At 40.6% G+C, this 14,920-nt stretch overlaps 1 protein-coding gene across 5 annotated transcripts in view; it reads left to right on the plus strand.

The window, feature by feature from the left end:
* LNX2 (ligand of numb-protein X 2) overlaps positions 1-13,818 on the plus strand; it is a 59,739-nt gene extending 45,921 nt beyond the window's left edge. For all 5 annotated transcript variants that reach the window (XM_054627737.2, XM_077173840.1, XM_077173841.1 and 2 more), the window contains 6 exons: positions 349-720; positions 2,224-2,370; positions 4,567-4,744; positions 6,451-6,682; positions 8,431-8,589; positions 11,410-13,818. In XM_054627737.2, the coding sequence (XP_054483712.2) occupies positions 349-720; positions 2,224-2,370; positions 4,567-4,744; positions 6,451-6,682; positions 8,431-8,589; positions 11,410-11,545 (1,224 nt within the window). In that variant the 3' untranslated portion in view covers positions 11,546-13,818. The remainder of the gene's footprint in view (positions 1-348; positions 721-2,223; positions 2,371-4,566; positions 4,745-6,450; positions 6,683-8,430; positions 8,590-11,409) is intronic.
* Positions 13,819-14,920: the final 1,102 nt, after the last annotated feature.

The following is a 14,920-nucleotide window of genomic DNA, read 5'->3' on the forward strand; positions in this document are numbered from 1 at the left end:
CACTGGAGCAGGCTGCCCAGGGAAGTGGTGGAGTCACCATCCCTGGAGATGTTTAAAAGGCATGTAGATGTGGAACTTGGAGACACGGTTTAGTGGTGGAGTTGGCAGTGCTGGGTTAACACTTGGGCTTGATGATGTTGAGGATCTTTCCCAACCTAAAAAGAAGTTTGTAGATTGAACATGCAATGTGAGTTTGCAGGAAAGACTGGAAGATAAGAGAGGAAGCCTAGTGAAGTCAGACATGTAGGTTGCTCCAAGGCTGATTTTGCAGTGAGTGAATTTACTTTGGAAAGGACTTAACTAAACGTGCAAAAACATCATTGTGACTTCTTTTGCTGTCGTTGGCAGGTGAACAGCTTTGACATAAGCAACGTGTCCCACAACCACGCGCGGGCCGTGCTGTCGCAGCCGTGCTCGGTGCTGCAGCTGACGGTGCTGCGGGAGCGGCGGTTCGGCAGCCGCGCGCACGGCCACGCCGACGCGCCGGGCTCCGCGCGCGAGGACAGCTTCCAGGTGACCCTGCACAAGCGCGACTCCAGCGAGCAGCTCGGCATCAAGCTGGTGCGCAGGACCGACGAGCCGGGGGTGTTCATCCTCGACCTCCTGGAAGGGGGCTTGGCTGCTCAGGACGGCAGGCTCTGCAGCAATGACCGTGTGCTGGCCATCAATGGGCACGACCTGAAGCACGGCACGCCGGAGCTCGCTGCTCAGGTCATACAGGTAACTCGCTTTCCCTGCCTGAGCCCTTAGCTTGGCTGTATTTCTAGAGTCTGTTCCCAGGCAGAACAGCTTGTGTGAGGCCTAAAAGCCTGTGTCAATGTAATTTACAGTGATTTATGTTTTGAAAATAAGAGTGAAGAACAGCACCTGCTTTGGCACCTACCAGATGAACTTCACCTCCTCAGAAGTGAAAAATGCGTTAGTCTTCCCTGGAATGCAGCCTGAAGGTTAGAAGACAGCTTGTGTAGCAAGGAGAATAGCCTATTGTAGCATACTGCTTAGCAGGGGAGAAGAAAAAAAAGAGGATTATTATTATTCTATTTATGTATGTATTGTATTTTAATCTCTCAGTAAGCTCTATAGAAGTGGGCTTTGTTTTTTATTGATTTGCCTGTGCATGGAATTGAGTTAAAACAAGAAAGTAATTTGTCAGACGTTAGAGTCAACAGGTAGCAGCTGGAAAGTCAAATAGAGGTTTTCCATGAGTTCTACATGGTATAAAAAATTTTCTGAGTGTTCAGAAAAGGGCTATTTCCAATGTCTGGTTATGTCCTGGACACAAATACTACCCAAAGCTTGTTGCAGTGTGACATATGACCCATCTGTGTGGCCACAGGAAAACCTTTACTCCATGCCTTTCTCCCAGTCTGTAAGGAAACAGATGCAGCACTTTGCTATTTCCTGCTGATGGGAGGTTGGTGAAAATAGCTTTGTTTTTAGGAAAGTTGGAATATACCAGTAGTATGTTCCTGCAGTCTAGTGCAGTCACCTTTGCTTAAAGCACCACACAGACAACTCTGATACAAAGGAGTAGTAAATACTTGTTTCAGGAATCATTTCAAGTGTTTTCCTTGCAGTGAAATTAAAATAACAATGATCTTGGGAATTGTATTTTCAGTTCCCCAACTTTTGTATACAGTGATTGGAATTTAGCACTAGGTAACTTTTACCTTTTGAGGTGTGGCTTTGCAGCAATAAAAAGAGCTGATGTTTTATTAACATCTAATAAATGGGTCTCCCAGTATTCCCCAAAATCCAGAATACTATGGTTATGCTCATGGATAACATCTTTCTTGCAGTTATCTTTGGGAAGTACCAGAGACGTTCAGAGCTTTTGATCAAAAGCTGCAGATCTTGGAGCTATCACATAGGCATTTCATCCATTTGCTGTGTGTTGCTGGAGTTCACAGAGGCTGCAACTGGAACGGGATGAATTTTAATGTTCGGAGCTTTGTAACACACAGTGAGAAATGGTCCTTTTGACAAAGGATTTTTAGCTGATGTAAAGACAACATCTGAGGTGAAGGAGGAATGTTAATTTTCCCTCCATTTTGGGCGGAATTGCAATATGAAGCAAGTAAAGTAGTGTGCAGTCTAAAAAGGAACCGGAAAACAAGGTCTGCTGTTGTCTTGTTTCACATTCTGTCATATGTTTTCCTCCCTTTCTAATAATCAGTATCCTCTCAAACTTGATGACATTTGATGACCTAATGTATTCAACAGGCAAGCGGGGAGAGAGTGAACTTGATCATCTCTAGACCCCTGAAGTCACAGACAGTCAGCATTATCCGAGACACCGGGACTCACAACAGCAGCTCACACCAACACCAGTCCCAGCAGCTGTTTCACAGCAGACCTAACTCACATAAGGTTGGTGCTTCTCCTTCTAAAAGGAAAAAATACTGGTTTACTCATGTGCTGGTGTGGGTAGCAAGGCAAAGCTAGAAAAAAGGGTTATATTATATTTTTTTATCGAATTAATAAAAAAATGATGATAACTCCCAAGTTCTCAAGTCCCTGCATCATGTGTGGAGTAGGAACAAAAGATGCACAACAGGTTTTCAGTATGTTTTTGGATTTGCTGACTACAGTGAAAGAAGCAAGTTCCGTGAGTTCATACAGCTGTAGTTGTTAGACCTTGTCTAAGACACTGGCTGGTACTCCTGCATGAGAAGGGCTGTCATTCAAGACTGTTTTACTTTTTGTTGCTCTGTGCTGGCTGCAGCCAGGAAAGATGTGAGGTGCCCACTATCCAGCTTATAAAGAGCATGTTGCAGGGATGTGTCATCTCCTTCATGAGTCACCAGCCCTGGCTGCAAGGCTGCTGAGTCTCAAGTAGGGAGAGAAAGGCAAAATGAAGAGACTTTCATGAAGCTAGTACTCTTTGGAAGAAATGCTAAAATAGAGCCTGTGCTCGAGATGTCCTTGTAATTAGAAAAATGCAACTTCTCACTCTTAAGAAGTTGACTTTGTGAAATAATGGTGATATTGACCATGTCAACAAATCCACCTTTCCACCTGTCCACTCTATTTGCTTTACTATGTAGCATCATATACTTCTGTTGAGATAACTAACATGTGTTGATAGGATTTTCTTTTAAAAGTGGGGATCATTTCAGAAGAGAACAAATGAGGCTCTAGGAAGGTTGTTTTCCTCCTGAGGGATAAAGGTGAGGCTCCTGAATACCGTGGCTACAGCACTGGGCCATACCCACACAGTGATTAGTTTGTTGATGTCAGAGCTTGAGGCAAGTTTGCATGTGCCAGCATGAGCTGTGCTCTTACCACAATTGATCCAAAGTTGGATGAGTGGATTTCCCTCACAGATCACTGCCATTTGTGGGCTCTTTTAAAACTGGAAGTCCCATGTAACAGTAAGTGAATGTTTCTCGTATTTTGTATCATTTATCTTTCTCTCATTAACCTTCAGTTGGCTTTGAAGCCTTGTGGCTTTAAATATGTTTGTATGATTGTGTGGCAGCAGCCAGTCCTGAAGCCAGAGAAATGAACTGTCTTTATAAGCTGTGATGTGTTCACATATAGCTACTTCCATCATTAATGTGTATGTGAGGAGCAGAGCCAGTCAGGAGCACGTGGCATTGGAGGTCAAAGACAATGTTGTCGTTTTCCAAGAGAAGGCAGGAGAGTATATACATATATACATTTTGAAGAATATCCCAGGTTATTTCTTTCATTATTTTGGATTCCTTGCAAGTATTCTGTCAATTTAAGATGCTACTACAGGTGTATGTGCAGTGGTTTGAATCTTTTACTTAATAACCTGAGGGAAAGGCTTTGGCAAATAAAATTTACTTTGATTTAGATTTAGATCTTTTTTTATTGAGCAGAACTGAATACAGGCTGAACTTCATCATTCAGTTGTTGGAAAATTTAATATAGGATCTCTTCTTGTTTCAAGCTTGAGTCTTCATTATAATCATTAGGGAGGCTGCCCAAGGTACCCATTACAAGCCATTAGCATCAATTGGCCTTAGTTTGTGCTCTGGGAGGTTCTACATACCAGCTGCAAAAGAGAACATGATGTATAAGGGCTTTAAAGAGTCTCTTACTGTCATCATGAAAACACGTTTCCATTTCTTAAGAGCTTCTTTGTAGTTCTGTGGCATATTGTACTGACAAATGAAGTAATGCTGATGTTCACCAAGACTTTAAAAGATGTTTATCTGGCTTGTCTCCAGACTTTTGACCATATGGTTTTGTAGTACAGTCCTAAAATTTAGCCTCTTCCAGTGTAGGATATAAAGAAAAACTAGAGTGGGATTTCAAGATAGGCCTTTATAAGCTTTCTATCTGTGTTCAAGTATCTACATCCAGGGGGTTTTTGTTGGTGAATTGGGGTCTTTTTTGGAGGAGTCAGGGATTTGACCGGGAAGAAATCCAGCCAAAGCTGCTTTCTGCTACTTAGTCATTTTAAACTGTTCCATTAAAGTGCCAAAGTGTGGCTTTGGGGTGTTGTTATTTAGTTGATTTGTTCTGGTTTTCAGTTTTGGTTTGCTTGGTTTTTCTTCCTTAGTTTTAACAATGTTATTTATCCTTATTGAACAGGATCTCTCCCAATGTGTTACATGCCAAGAAAAGCACATTACTGTGAAAAAAGAGCCACATGAATCTCTGGGAATGACAGTGGCAGGAGGCAGAGGCAGCAAAAGTGGTGAACTGCCCATCTTTGTGACAAGTGTGCAGCCTCACGGGTGCTTGGCGAGAGACGGCAGGATTAAACGAGGTGGGGTTTGCCTTCCCTGGTGGCAGGGCTGCCTCTGGTTTCTTTTGATCTCTGAAATCAGGTGGTTTCAAAAAATCTTCTCACAGATGTAGGAAAATGCTTATGGATGCTTTTCTTCATGATTTAATAATGGAGTACAGTATTTGGTGTTGCACTTTCACCTTTCATGGGAAGGGGATGTTTACAGCTTGATAGCAGGGGAAGTGGATAAGATCAGGAAATGTATGGTTAAATTCTTTAAAGCTGATGGTATTCCCCTGAGCTGAGGGTCTGCTTGATGCAGACACATCCTGTTTTCATGTGTGATTTAGTGGGTTGTACTATATCTCTGTCCAAGGAATCTCTGCTCCCTGGTATAATACCTGAACAGCAGAGAAGCTCTGATGACAGACTACAGCTGACCCACACGAAATTTGCCCCAGAAGCTTCATCAGTGTTAATCCTGGTTCCCAAAAGCTTTCTTATCCCCTGGGACATCATGAGTGTGCTGGTCTTTGGGGGCGCTGCAACACCTGTCCTTGTTCCCTGGCTTTATAAAAGAGAATGAGGAGGCAGAGGTTAGGCTCAGCATAGATGAAGGCAGTCCTGCATAATGGATAGCAAAGCATTTGATGATTAAAATGTATTATGTCATATGTGAATCAGAGACTGTCTATGGGATCTCTGTGATTCACAGTTCACAGAATTACAGAATGTTTCAGGAAAGAAATTTAGGGAAAAAACTTCACAGATTGTACATTTAAAAGAACAGTGTGGGAGCATCCTTCTATGTTTCTGAGAAAGGGAGATTTACACCCACACACCAGCAGGTATGCTTTCTTTTTCTGTACTACTATGAAAAACACACTTGATAGAACAATCACTATTGTTCTTTCATTGTGTAACATTAAAGTAGCCACAGAAGCTACTGGGAGGAAAAACCTTTCAAAAACTGAGCCTCATACCAAATGTGACCCAGGTGTTTGCACTTTTGATCTGTTTTTTCTGGCTTTCATTGGTGAGACATTGTGTGAAAAAGGAGTCTGCCACTGGATAGTTAATAACATTGTTGTTTACATCCTGGGGCTTCTTAAAAAACATAAAACTAAAATTGTGGAAATCTTTTTCTGGCTTTGATATTTTCCAGATTAGCTTTGTAGAGGTACTTCTTTTCTTTCTTTGAATTAACCGAGTTTTGTACCAGACTTTCCAGTAGTTTTTGAATTCCATTTTCTTCTCCCAAGTAACAAGTTATTAAAAACAGATGAATTAAAGCACTCTGTGGAACCTCACCAGTCTACAATAATTGGGAACTTTGAGATGCCTGCATTGTTCCTGCCATCATTCTTCCTTCACTTTTAAAGTTAGGGTGAACTCAAGATCCTCATCTGGAAACAGTTGTGTCATGGCATCTGCAGTAGCAGTTGCAGCCAAGCTGATGAGGTACTTAAGTAATTTCTATTTCAGATTTTCAGGGCATTATACATAGAGGCCACAGTATTTGGTGTGTATGTGGAAATGAATTACACTGATCCAATTTGATACAAGCTCAATACATTAAAGTTTCAAACTGACAATATAAAGGCTTCAGAGCCCCCAGTCTGTTAGTTCAGACTGTCTCAGGTCCAAAGATGGACTGAAACTATGGAATGAGACCCTGGCCTGGGAGGTGCTGTGGGTGGGCAGGACTGTCAGACTGATGTGCTCTCTCTCGCGGCTTTGTACAGGTGATGTGCTGCTGAACATTAACGGGATTGATCTCACCAACCTGAGTCACAGCGAGGCCGTGGCCATGCTGAAGGCTAGTGCTGCCTCTTCAGTAGTTGCCCTGAAAGCCCTGGAAGTCCAGATTGTAGAGGAACAGCCCCAGGCTGATGAGGAACAATTGAGTACCATCAGTGAAAATGAATACGATGCCAGCTGGTCACCATCCTGGGTCATGTGGCTGGGACTTCCAAGGTACAGAATTAATTGATTAAGTACTTATTTAGGTGCTTCAAGCTAAGTCCTGCAAGAGACATAAAGAAGCAGAGACCTGCATAGTTGCAGCACATCTGCTCTTATTTCTACCTCTCCATCTCAACTGTATTCAGTTGGCAGTGTGCTTAGAAAGTGGGCTGTGAACAGGAGCAATGTTTCCTTAGGAAACTCAAAGATGAATAAACTGGTTTTATCCCTTCACAAACCATAGTAACTACCAATGGTGGAGTCTTCTGTTCAGAGAGAATTAATATTTTTTTATTGTTTTATTGTACTGTGACTTTCTGTAGAGTATCTAAAATCAGAGAAATTACTAATAAAACCACCAAGTATATATCCATCTGTCTCTTTGCTAATCTGCTACCTAAGTTCATGAGGCCAAATACTTAACTTCAGAGTATTGCATCAGATTTTGGCCATTCTGACAGACTCTTGACATGTCCTGGGCCAAGACTGTAGCTGTGTAACTATAGGCTCACATTGGGGTTTGTTTGTTTTTTTTCAAGAATCCACTACCATCTCTGCCAAACATAAAAACTCTTAGAGATTTGCAGCAAGCTCCCTCCCCTTAACTACTCTGCAATCTGCTGGACATCACTTCATTTGTACTCCTCACTCTCTCGAGGCTGCAGCTATAATCTCATTCCGGTGTCACTTGTTATCAAGAAGAGTTCCTTCTGCAGCTAGTAGAGTTGTTAACTTTGGCTAGGGCATGCAGGTTTATTCCTTTCCCTCTGATGGATTTACCAGATCTGTACTTCAAGTGTAAAATCACAGCACGAACCAGACAGACTGGGAGCAGAATGCAGCTGAAGATAACACAGCCATGCATTGGCCCTCCAGAGGTTTCACTTTTTTTGAGTTTAACTGTCAATTAATTTATCTTCTAATTAAGTATTAATGAGTAATCTCAATAAATGGCTCTCAGTTTTGGTAAATATACTTCTTTTTCATGCTTTAGCAGCAGTTTATTTCCTATGTAGTGGTTTATTTCTTTCATGCAACAGATGCCATGTGTGCTCCTAACATTATGCTATGCATTTTGCTTTAAAGCAGTGACAAACAACTGTAAAGAACTTGGTCTCTTCTTACTGAAAAGTTAATTTCTATGTCTGTTTATTTTTTAAGTTACAGTCATTGCCAACTTCACTGGTGAGAATTAATTTTCACTAGGGCTGATTCTAACATATAGTTAGTGAAGTGTGATCTGAATTATTTACATTCTGTGTAATAAAATGGTTAGTCATTTATATTTTCATTACTCATGATGAATCAGTACAGAGGTAATGAAGATCGTGCATGGGTTTTTAACTTTTACTTAAAGTAGTAAAAGCTTAAATTGGCTAGGGGTGGAAGACAAATGCTTTGCATTTTTGACTTGCAGACTGAACACATCAGATATTGATTTTCCACCCACATTGTTGCCACCTGTGGAATCCATAAAATGCAGTTCTGTTACTGTCAGTTTGAAGAGTTGACTGTGTTTAAGTAATTATTCTAGCACTGCATTACTTCTTTTAAAGCACTTTTCTGTCTCAAGATTGTGGGGTTTTTTTGGTAATTGGTTTGAATATTGCAAAATTACTTTGGGAACAGAGGTCTAATCACCATCCCTCCCCTTCTCTGCCACACTCAGCTCAGTGGTAATGATGAGATAGCAGGTGTTGTGCCTACTGTAGAACCATACATGGCTTTTTCTCTTGCTGTCCTGTGCTTCCATTCCGCAGCTGCCTGCACAGCTGCCATGACGTGGTGCTGCGGCGGAGCAATCTGGGGAGCTGGGGCTTCAGCATCGTCGGGGGCTACGAGGAGAACCACACTAACCAGCCTTTCTTCATTAAAACCATTGTTCTGGGAACTCCTGCCTACTTCGATGGGAGATTAAAGTAAGCCAAAGTAGCAATGGGAGAAATAATAAAAATAGCAATAAAATCAACAATAATGAACCACTTTTAAATAGTTATGTGCAACTAATTGCTTAAGGAAATGCATCTTGGGCTGCTGGACCATGCAACCTGGTAGTGCATTTCCCTCCCTAATGAGTGGGATGCAGGGAGGTAACAGGGTATTTCTCTTGGGGAAGGGGCATCTCAGAGGAGATGGCATCTCCTGTGATCTTCCCCAGCTGTGCTGCTGATGTCACCTGCCATCTCCCTGTTGAACTCCACTTTAGGCCAAGAGAATGTATACTGTATATGTGCAGAACTAGCTAGTTTTTGTCTTCCTATAAAACAGCTAAAAGTTAGAGCTTCATTTCTGCAAAGTGGGCAAAACTGCTTTCTGCTTTCACATAGCCTTCTGAAGCCACTGGAAACTGATACTGAAGATGGGTGCTGCTGCTTTAATAGAAGGGAAAGAAAGCAGATGATAAAGACTTCTGAAAAGATTGTTAAGGACCCAAGTCCCCATGGCATTACCCTGTCGTTAGTTGGCAGGAAACTCACTGATAAATGAAGCAAGTTCAGCAGAAGCCCCTGAGATGGTGGAGCTGGAGCGCTTGCCCCACAAGGAGAAGGCTTCAGGGGCAGCCAGCAGACCTTTCCAGTTCCAACCTGCACATTGTCAAGGAGACAGGGCCCAGTGGTGCAGGGTGAAAGGATGAGTGACAACAGGAACAACTTGAACTGAAAAGCTTGAGGTTGGGTATGAGGAGAAACTATTTCCCCATGAGTATGGTCAGGAAATGGTGTAAGTTGTATGGTCTCTGCCCTTGGAGGTTTCTGTGACTACTGGGTAAAGCCCTGAGAGTCCTGGTCAGAGCTTACAGCTGACCTTGCTTGCAGTAGAAGGTTGGGCTGTAGAGTTCCTGAGGTCCCTTCTGACCTTAAAGATTGTATGATTTTACTTACATGTTACATTTGGATGCAGCTCCCAGGTTTAGTATCCAGATATATATCTTAGCCTCATGTAGGATTAGTTCAGAACTAGGACTTAAAATTCCCATTAATGATTGTTCTCTTGTTCATAAACTTGATTTTTTGTGAAGGTGGTAGTCAAGAATATACAACTTGAAGTTTCATGGCATGGTTTTTACATGCAGATTTTCTTACAAAGTGACTTAAGAAAAGAATGTACTTATGCCTAGAGCCTTGACAGTAATTGATTTTTCAGTTCAGTGACTAAATAAATAAATGAAAAAATAACTTGGCTGAACATAAAATTACTTTTTTTTTTAAACTGTGGAACAGTTTGGATTAAATTAAAGATCTCAGTTCAACTCAAATAATTTCAGATTAGTGACTTAATAACTAGAAGTCTTTACACAAATGGAAGTTCAAGCATCATTCCTAAGAAGAGTGGAAGAATCATCATGGTGACATTTACCCCCTTGTAACCTATGGAAAATATGCTCTTGTGTGATAATGTGACGTAGTGCTCTCTTTTCAAATGTCTGTTCTACTGAAAATACAGACTTAAAAATGGGCCATCTACAAGGGAGAGCCCCTTCGAACCTGCACCTGGAGTTACCGTGGGACAGGTCTCTTCTAAAGCTGTTCTGTTTTGTTTAAATTATCTAAATGTTAGGCTGGAGAGGAAGGGAATAAATAACTTCACAGTTCAATAGTTTAGACAGTTTTCTGCTTACATGATCTGTCTGGTGTGATTTTATAGAAGGCAAAATGGCTTCCTTGGAAAGGCTGTGGGAGTGAGATGTCATTCAGTGAACTGTAGCACTTTGGTTTGGGTGATGGGGTTCCTTGGTTCAGGAGAGGACTTTTGAGTGCACATTTGACTGGTGTTGATAACTATGCTCTCTCTTCCTCTGCTCTGACCTAGGGAAAGCTCAGGAGAGCATCTTTTTGCCCCCCATTTTGGTGCCTTCAATACTTGAGAGGATCAGTTTCAGGAAAAGTCCTGTTTGATCTCCAAGTCACATTTGACTAGTCTGGGGAATGTCACACACTCAAGTTGCAAAGCAGAGGTGTCTAGAGAAGGAACATGCTCAATACAGAAATAAATTTGGTGCATTTTTGAAGTTTTTATTGAGGTTCTAAAAACCAGAACTTAACCCTTTGAGGTAATTTTTCTCAGGGCCAGCAAATGGCACCTTCACAAGTTCTGTTACCCAATCCAAAACGCAGGGATGCTGCAATTGAACCATCTGCTGAGGGACATTTCAAGCCAAATGGTTATATTTGACAAAATCATAAGCCACTGAAAACAAGGTTCTTAGTTGGAATGTGGTTGGTTGGTAACCATAATATCTTTACTTACACCTCCTACAGCAAAGGCATGTTTGGTGTAAATGTGTTATAATCCACACAAACAAACAGAAATGCTTCTGTCATGCACATGCTATCTCATCTTCTCTTGACTCCATTAGGTCTTCCCAAATATCTCTTCTCATGCTTCTGTACAAGTCAGCTCTTAATGCAGAACTATCTTGGTATTAGCATGGAAATAGAATGATTTGGGAATTTCCCAGATGAGTTTCAGATTAATCCTAGAATAGTTGGAAGTTGAAAGGGACCTTTTAAAAGTTATCTTGTCCAACACTCCTGCAATGAGCCAGGGCATCTTTCAGTGGTAGGACAGACTTCAAATTGAACTGCTTTGGGAATTCTAGTTACTCTTTCCAGCCTGATGCAAAGGGGGAAAGTACATACCTCCTACCACCCCAGCAGTGAAGTGCTGTTTGTTGGTGTGTGCTAATTACTGCAGAGCAGGTCTCGTAATGTGTTCTTCTTTCTTGTTGTGTTTTTTAGGTGTGGTGATATGATTGTTGCTGTAAACGGACTATCCACGGTTGGAATGAGTCATTCTGCACTCGTTCCCATGCTGAAGGAGCAGAGGAACAAAGTGACTTTAACTGTGATTTGCTGGCCTGGAAGCCTCATATAGAGTTGTGAATCACTTTGGTTCAAGTGGCATCTTTTTCTAGATAGCTGGCACAAAAATCTCCTCTATCTTTTTTTTCCCCTATTGATACAGCTGGTTTAAAGCCGGGCCAAAACTGCTGTATTCTTTTTTTACAGGCCTCTCAGACTTACTCTACCTGTTCTGCCATCCTGAAGTAGCTATTCCTGTTTGCTATGTCTATTGCTGACACAAATGCAGATATATTTGAGCTCACAGAGAAACCCCCACTCCACTCTGGCTGTCATTGAGCTTTTCCCATCAGGCTTGTAGGGTCTGCAGAAGAACTTAGCTGTTCCTTGGGTTTCTCTGCAAAGTCCTCAAGTTGTGTTGTGATATATAAATGTAACATTCATGTGCCCTCTCTTCCTGGCAAAGAGAACATGTGTCAGTACCAGAATGACACATCTGTCTGCTGCTGTGAACCAAAACCTATTTCCAAAGGTTACATCTCTTCATTTTGTTAACCTTTCTGGTTTGATCCCCCATATTTTGGACTGATTCAAGTATTCCATCTTACTCATCACAAATTACTTGGTCCCCCAAATTTTTCTTACTAGGCATCAATGTTCATAGAAAAGTAGGAAAAAAGCCTGATATCACTAGAATTTTTATAAAGTGCAATAATTGGACTCTTTGTTAGGAAACTTTAATATATTACAGAGTTTGTACCCTACACAAGAAATACGGAAGTAATTCCCGTTGCAATGCTGGCAAGGATTCATGTGCCCAAGGTCTCCTTTGAGTGAATGGCTTGCAGTGTTAGACTTTACTTTACAAATGAATGTTTTGCTATGTCAGAGAATTTTGATGAACATTTTTATGGAATCATTTTTACCGTTTCTATTGTAGTTGTCAGCTCTCTTTATTCAAGTGTGGAAACAATACTTTGACTAGTACTTTCTAAATGAGAGAATTATTTCCAGGGAAAAAAGCAAGCTATTAAGAAACCATATGTTATGGTTTACAGGTGAGCAGGCTAGAAGGAAAGCTCTTTGATTTCAAGTCCAACTGCAAAGTAAGCTGCAAAGTTCACTCTTACTGTCACCTCTTGACAAATGTGCAAATGCCTTGATATCAAATGCTGAAAAGAGCTCTTTTGCATTTCAGGATATTTTTTTTCCCTTTAGAGAGCACCTGCTATTAAGTTGTCAGTAATACAGTTTGACTTGGATTGTATTTAATATTTTTACAAACCAACCTGTAACTTCTAGACTTTGCCTTTCCATGATTTTTGCAGGCTAAGCACCCACTTGTTTAAGAAAAGAGGGGTGGAGCACAGAAAGAAATGTGCTGACCTGGAGCTAACCCTGTGTGTTGTCAGTGTTCTCAATATTTGAAAAGAGCTTCATTTATAAACCAGGTTCCCAACCTGAACTGATTTTATGAATGACCTCTGTATTGTATTATTAATTACCAGAGAATGTATTTGAGAGTCACAGCATATTTCAATTGTGAAGCATGAACTTTATTTTCAAACTTAGCTGGTGTAATATCAGGGCATATTATCGCATGTCATCAATTCCAGTAGCTTTGTTTTCAAAAGAAATAAAGTTACTGTTTTGCAAAAAAAAAAAAAAAAAGAAAAAAAAGGAAAAAAAAAGAAAAAAAGTTTAAAATCTCATATGGTTTTATTCCTCTCTGTAATGTATACTATTGGTTTAATTTCATAATATTAAAATACAAAAGAATGTCCTCTCCAGTATATTACTGTAGTGAGAATCCTTGTTTCTGAAGCAAACACCAAATTTATTTGATACTCTAACTGATTAAGAACCAGTTTTCTCCCATTCCCAGATGGTGTTTAACTGTATGCTTTGCCCTTATGCAGACTTTTTTGTGAAGTACATCTTAGTGTGTAGGCTTTAGGGAAGTTTTTGACATATGTACTAGATTTAGTGGTTTTTATTTTAAAAATTACACTTTTCATTCAAAATACTGAAAAAATATTTTTAGAATTTTTTTTTTCCTTTTATATGTTAAATGTAGCAAAAGCATGGGTTAGCTTAAGCTGTGCAGTTTTGTTTCTGTGTGCTGTAGCTTTTGATCAGAATATCTAAGCGATAAAACTTCAGAATAAACTCACTTCCTGAATCATCTTTCCCCTTTCTCTTGTAGCAGCATAGTTGGGTTTGGTTTTCTGTGCCTTCTGTTTTAAATTATTTCAATATTATTTTTTTCCAAATATTGCTATCTAATTGTATGGTATTAATGAAGGATGAATGAAAATAAAAGTTCATTCTACACATTGTAATAACTCAGAAGTGTCATCTCACTCTTTGCAAAAGATACGGGGAGCTCGGTGCAGACTTGGTTTAAAGATAATTTTTTCTCTCCTGTGATTTATCATAAATTACAGTTAGTGAATGTACCATAAGGGTCTGAGGGTATGCTCATCCTGCCAGGGTGACACACCAGCTGTTTAACCATTAATCCCAGCACTGAGAAGTGTTTCTAAAGTGGAGGTAAGATCTGTGCTTTATGGTACTTTGCCACAAGTAGCGTTTCCTCTTTCCCCCTCCAGGGCAGCTGGTACTGATCAGCTGGAGGATGTTTTCACAGCAGAGACTTGATGCAAGGAGACAGTCTTGCTGGAAACATCAGTTCTACAGCTGAAACTTGAGCCTCCTGGTTATCAGTTCCCATCTCCATCTCCTGCAGGCAAGGATGCTCTATCCTTAGATGTCTGCAATGCTAGAATGAGTCTAAAAACAATTTCTCAGTGATTTGCAGTAAAGATGCCCAGACTCTGTATTGCTGCTCCTTGCAGTAGTTAAGAACTTGAGCTGAGTTCCTTTAAAAGAGAACGATGCCTGTGTACAGAAATGCAGAAGAAACCTGCCACATCTGCCAGTAGATTATGAGGTCTGGTGTTTCTTGTAAGGTAGGAGCCATACCATCAGAGTTTTGGTTTTACAGACAGATAATTGAGTTCATTGCTGCAGGGGGAGCATGCACAGAGCTTGTGTAAGGTGGTGGACTTGGTCATCTGTGTGCTGGCACTTCATGGAAGGAACACCTTTTCCAAACAACCCTGGGGATCCTCAGTTAAGAATGTAAAAGAGCTTATTCTGTATCACAGCATGCCAGTAAAGTGAAATTTAGAAAGCTTGTTTGCCATGCTAAACTTTCTCCTTACAGTCATGAACAACTGAGGGGAAAATCAATTCCACAGAAGAATGCAAAATATATAGTAAGAATATATTTTAAAATTCTGTAATAGATCCAAGGTGGATATGATGAAAATCTGAGCTTGGTTCTCAGAATGTGACCCAGACAACATCAGAAGGAAGGGAAATTCCTTTTTTGAAAAAAGGAACTTGACCATTTACTTCTGAGGCAATTTTAATGGCTCATAAG

The sequence above is a fragment of the Agelaius phoeniceus genome, chromosome 2 (genome assembly GCF_051311805.1).
Source record: "Agelaius phoeniceus isolate bAgePho1 chromosome 2, bAgePho1.hap1, whole genome shotgun sequence".
Classification (NCBI taxonomy): domain Eukaryota; kingdom Metazoa; phylum Chordata; class Aves; order Passeriformes; family Icteridae; genus Agelaius; species Agelaius phoeniceus.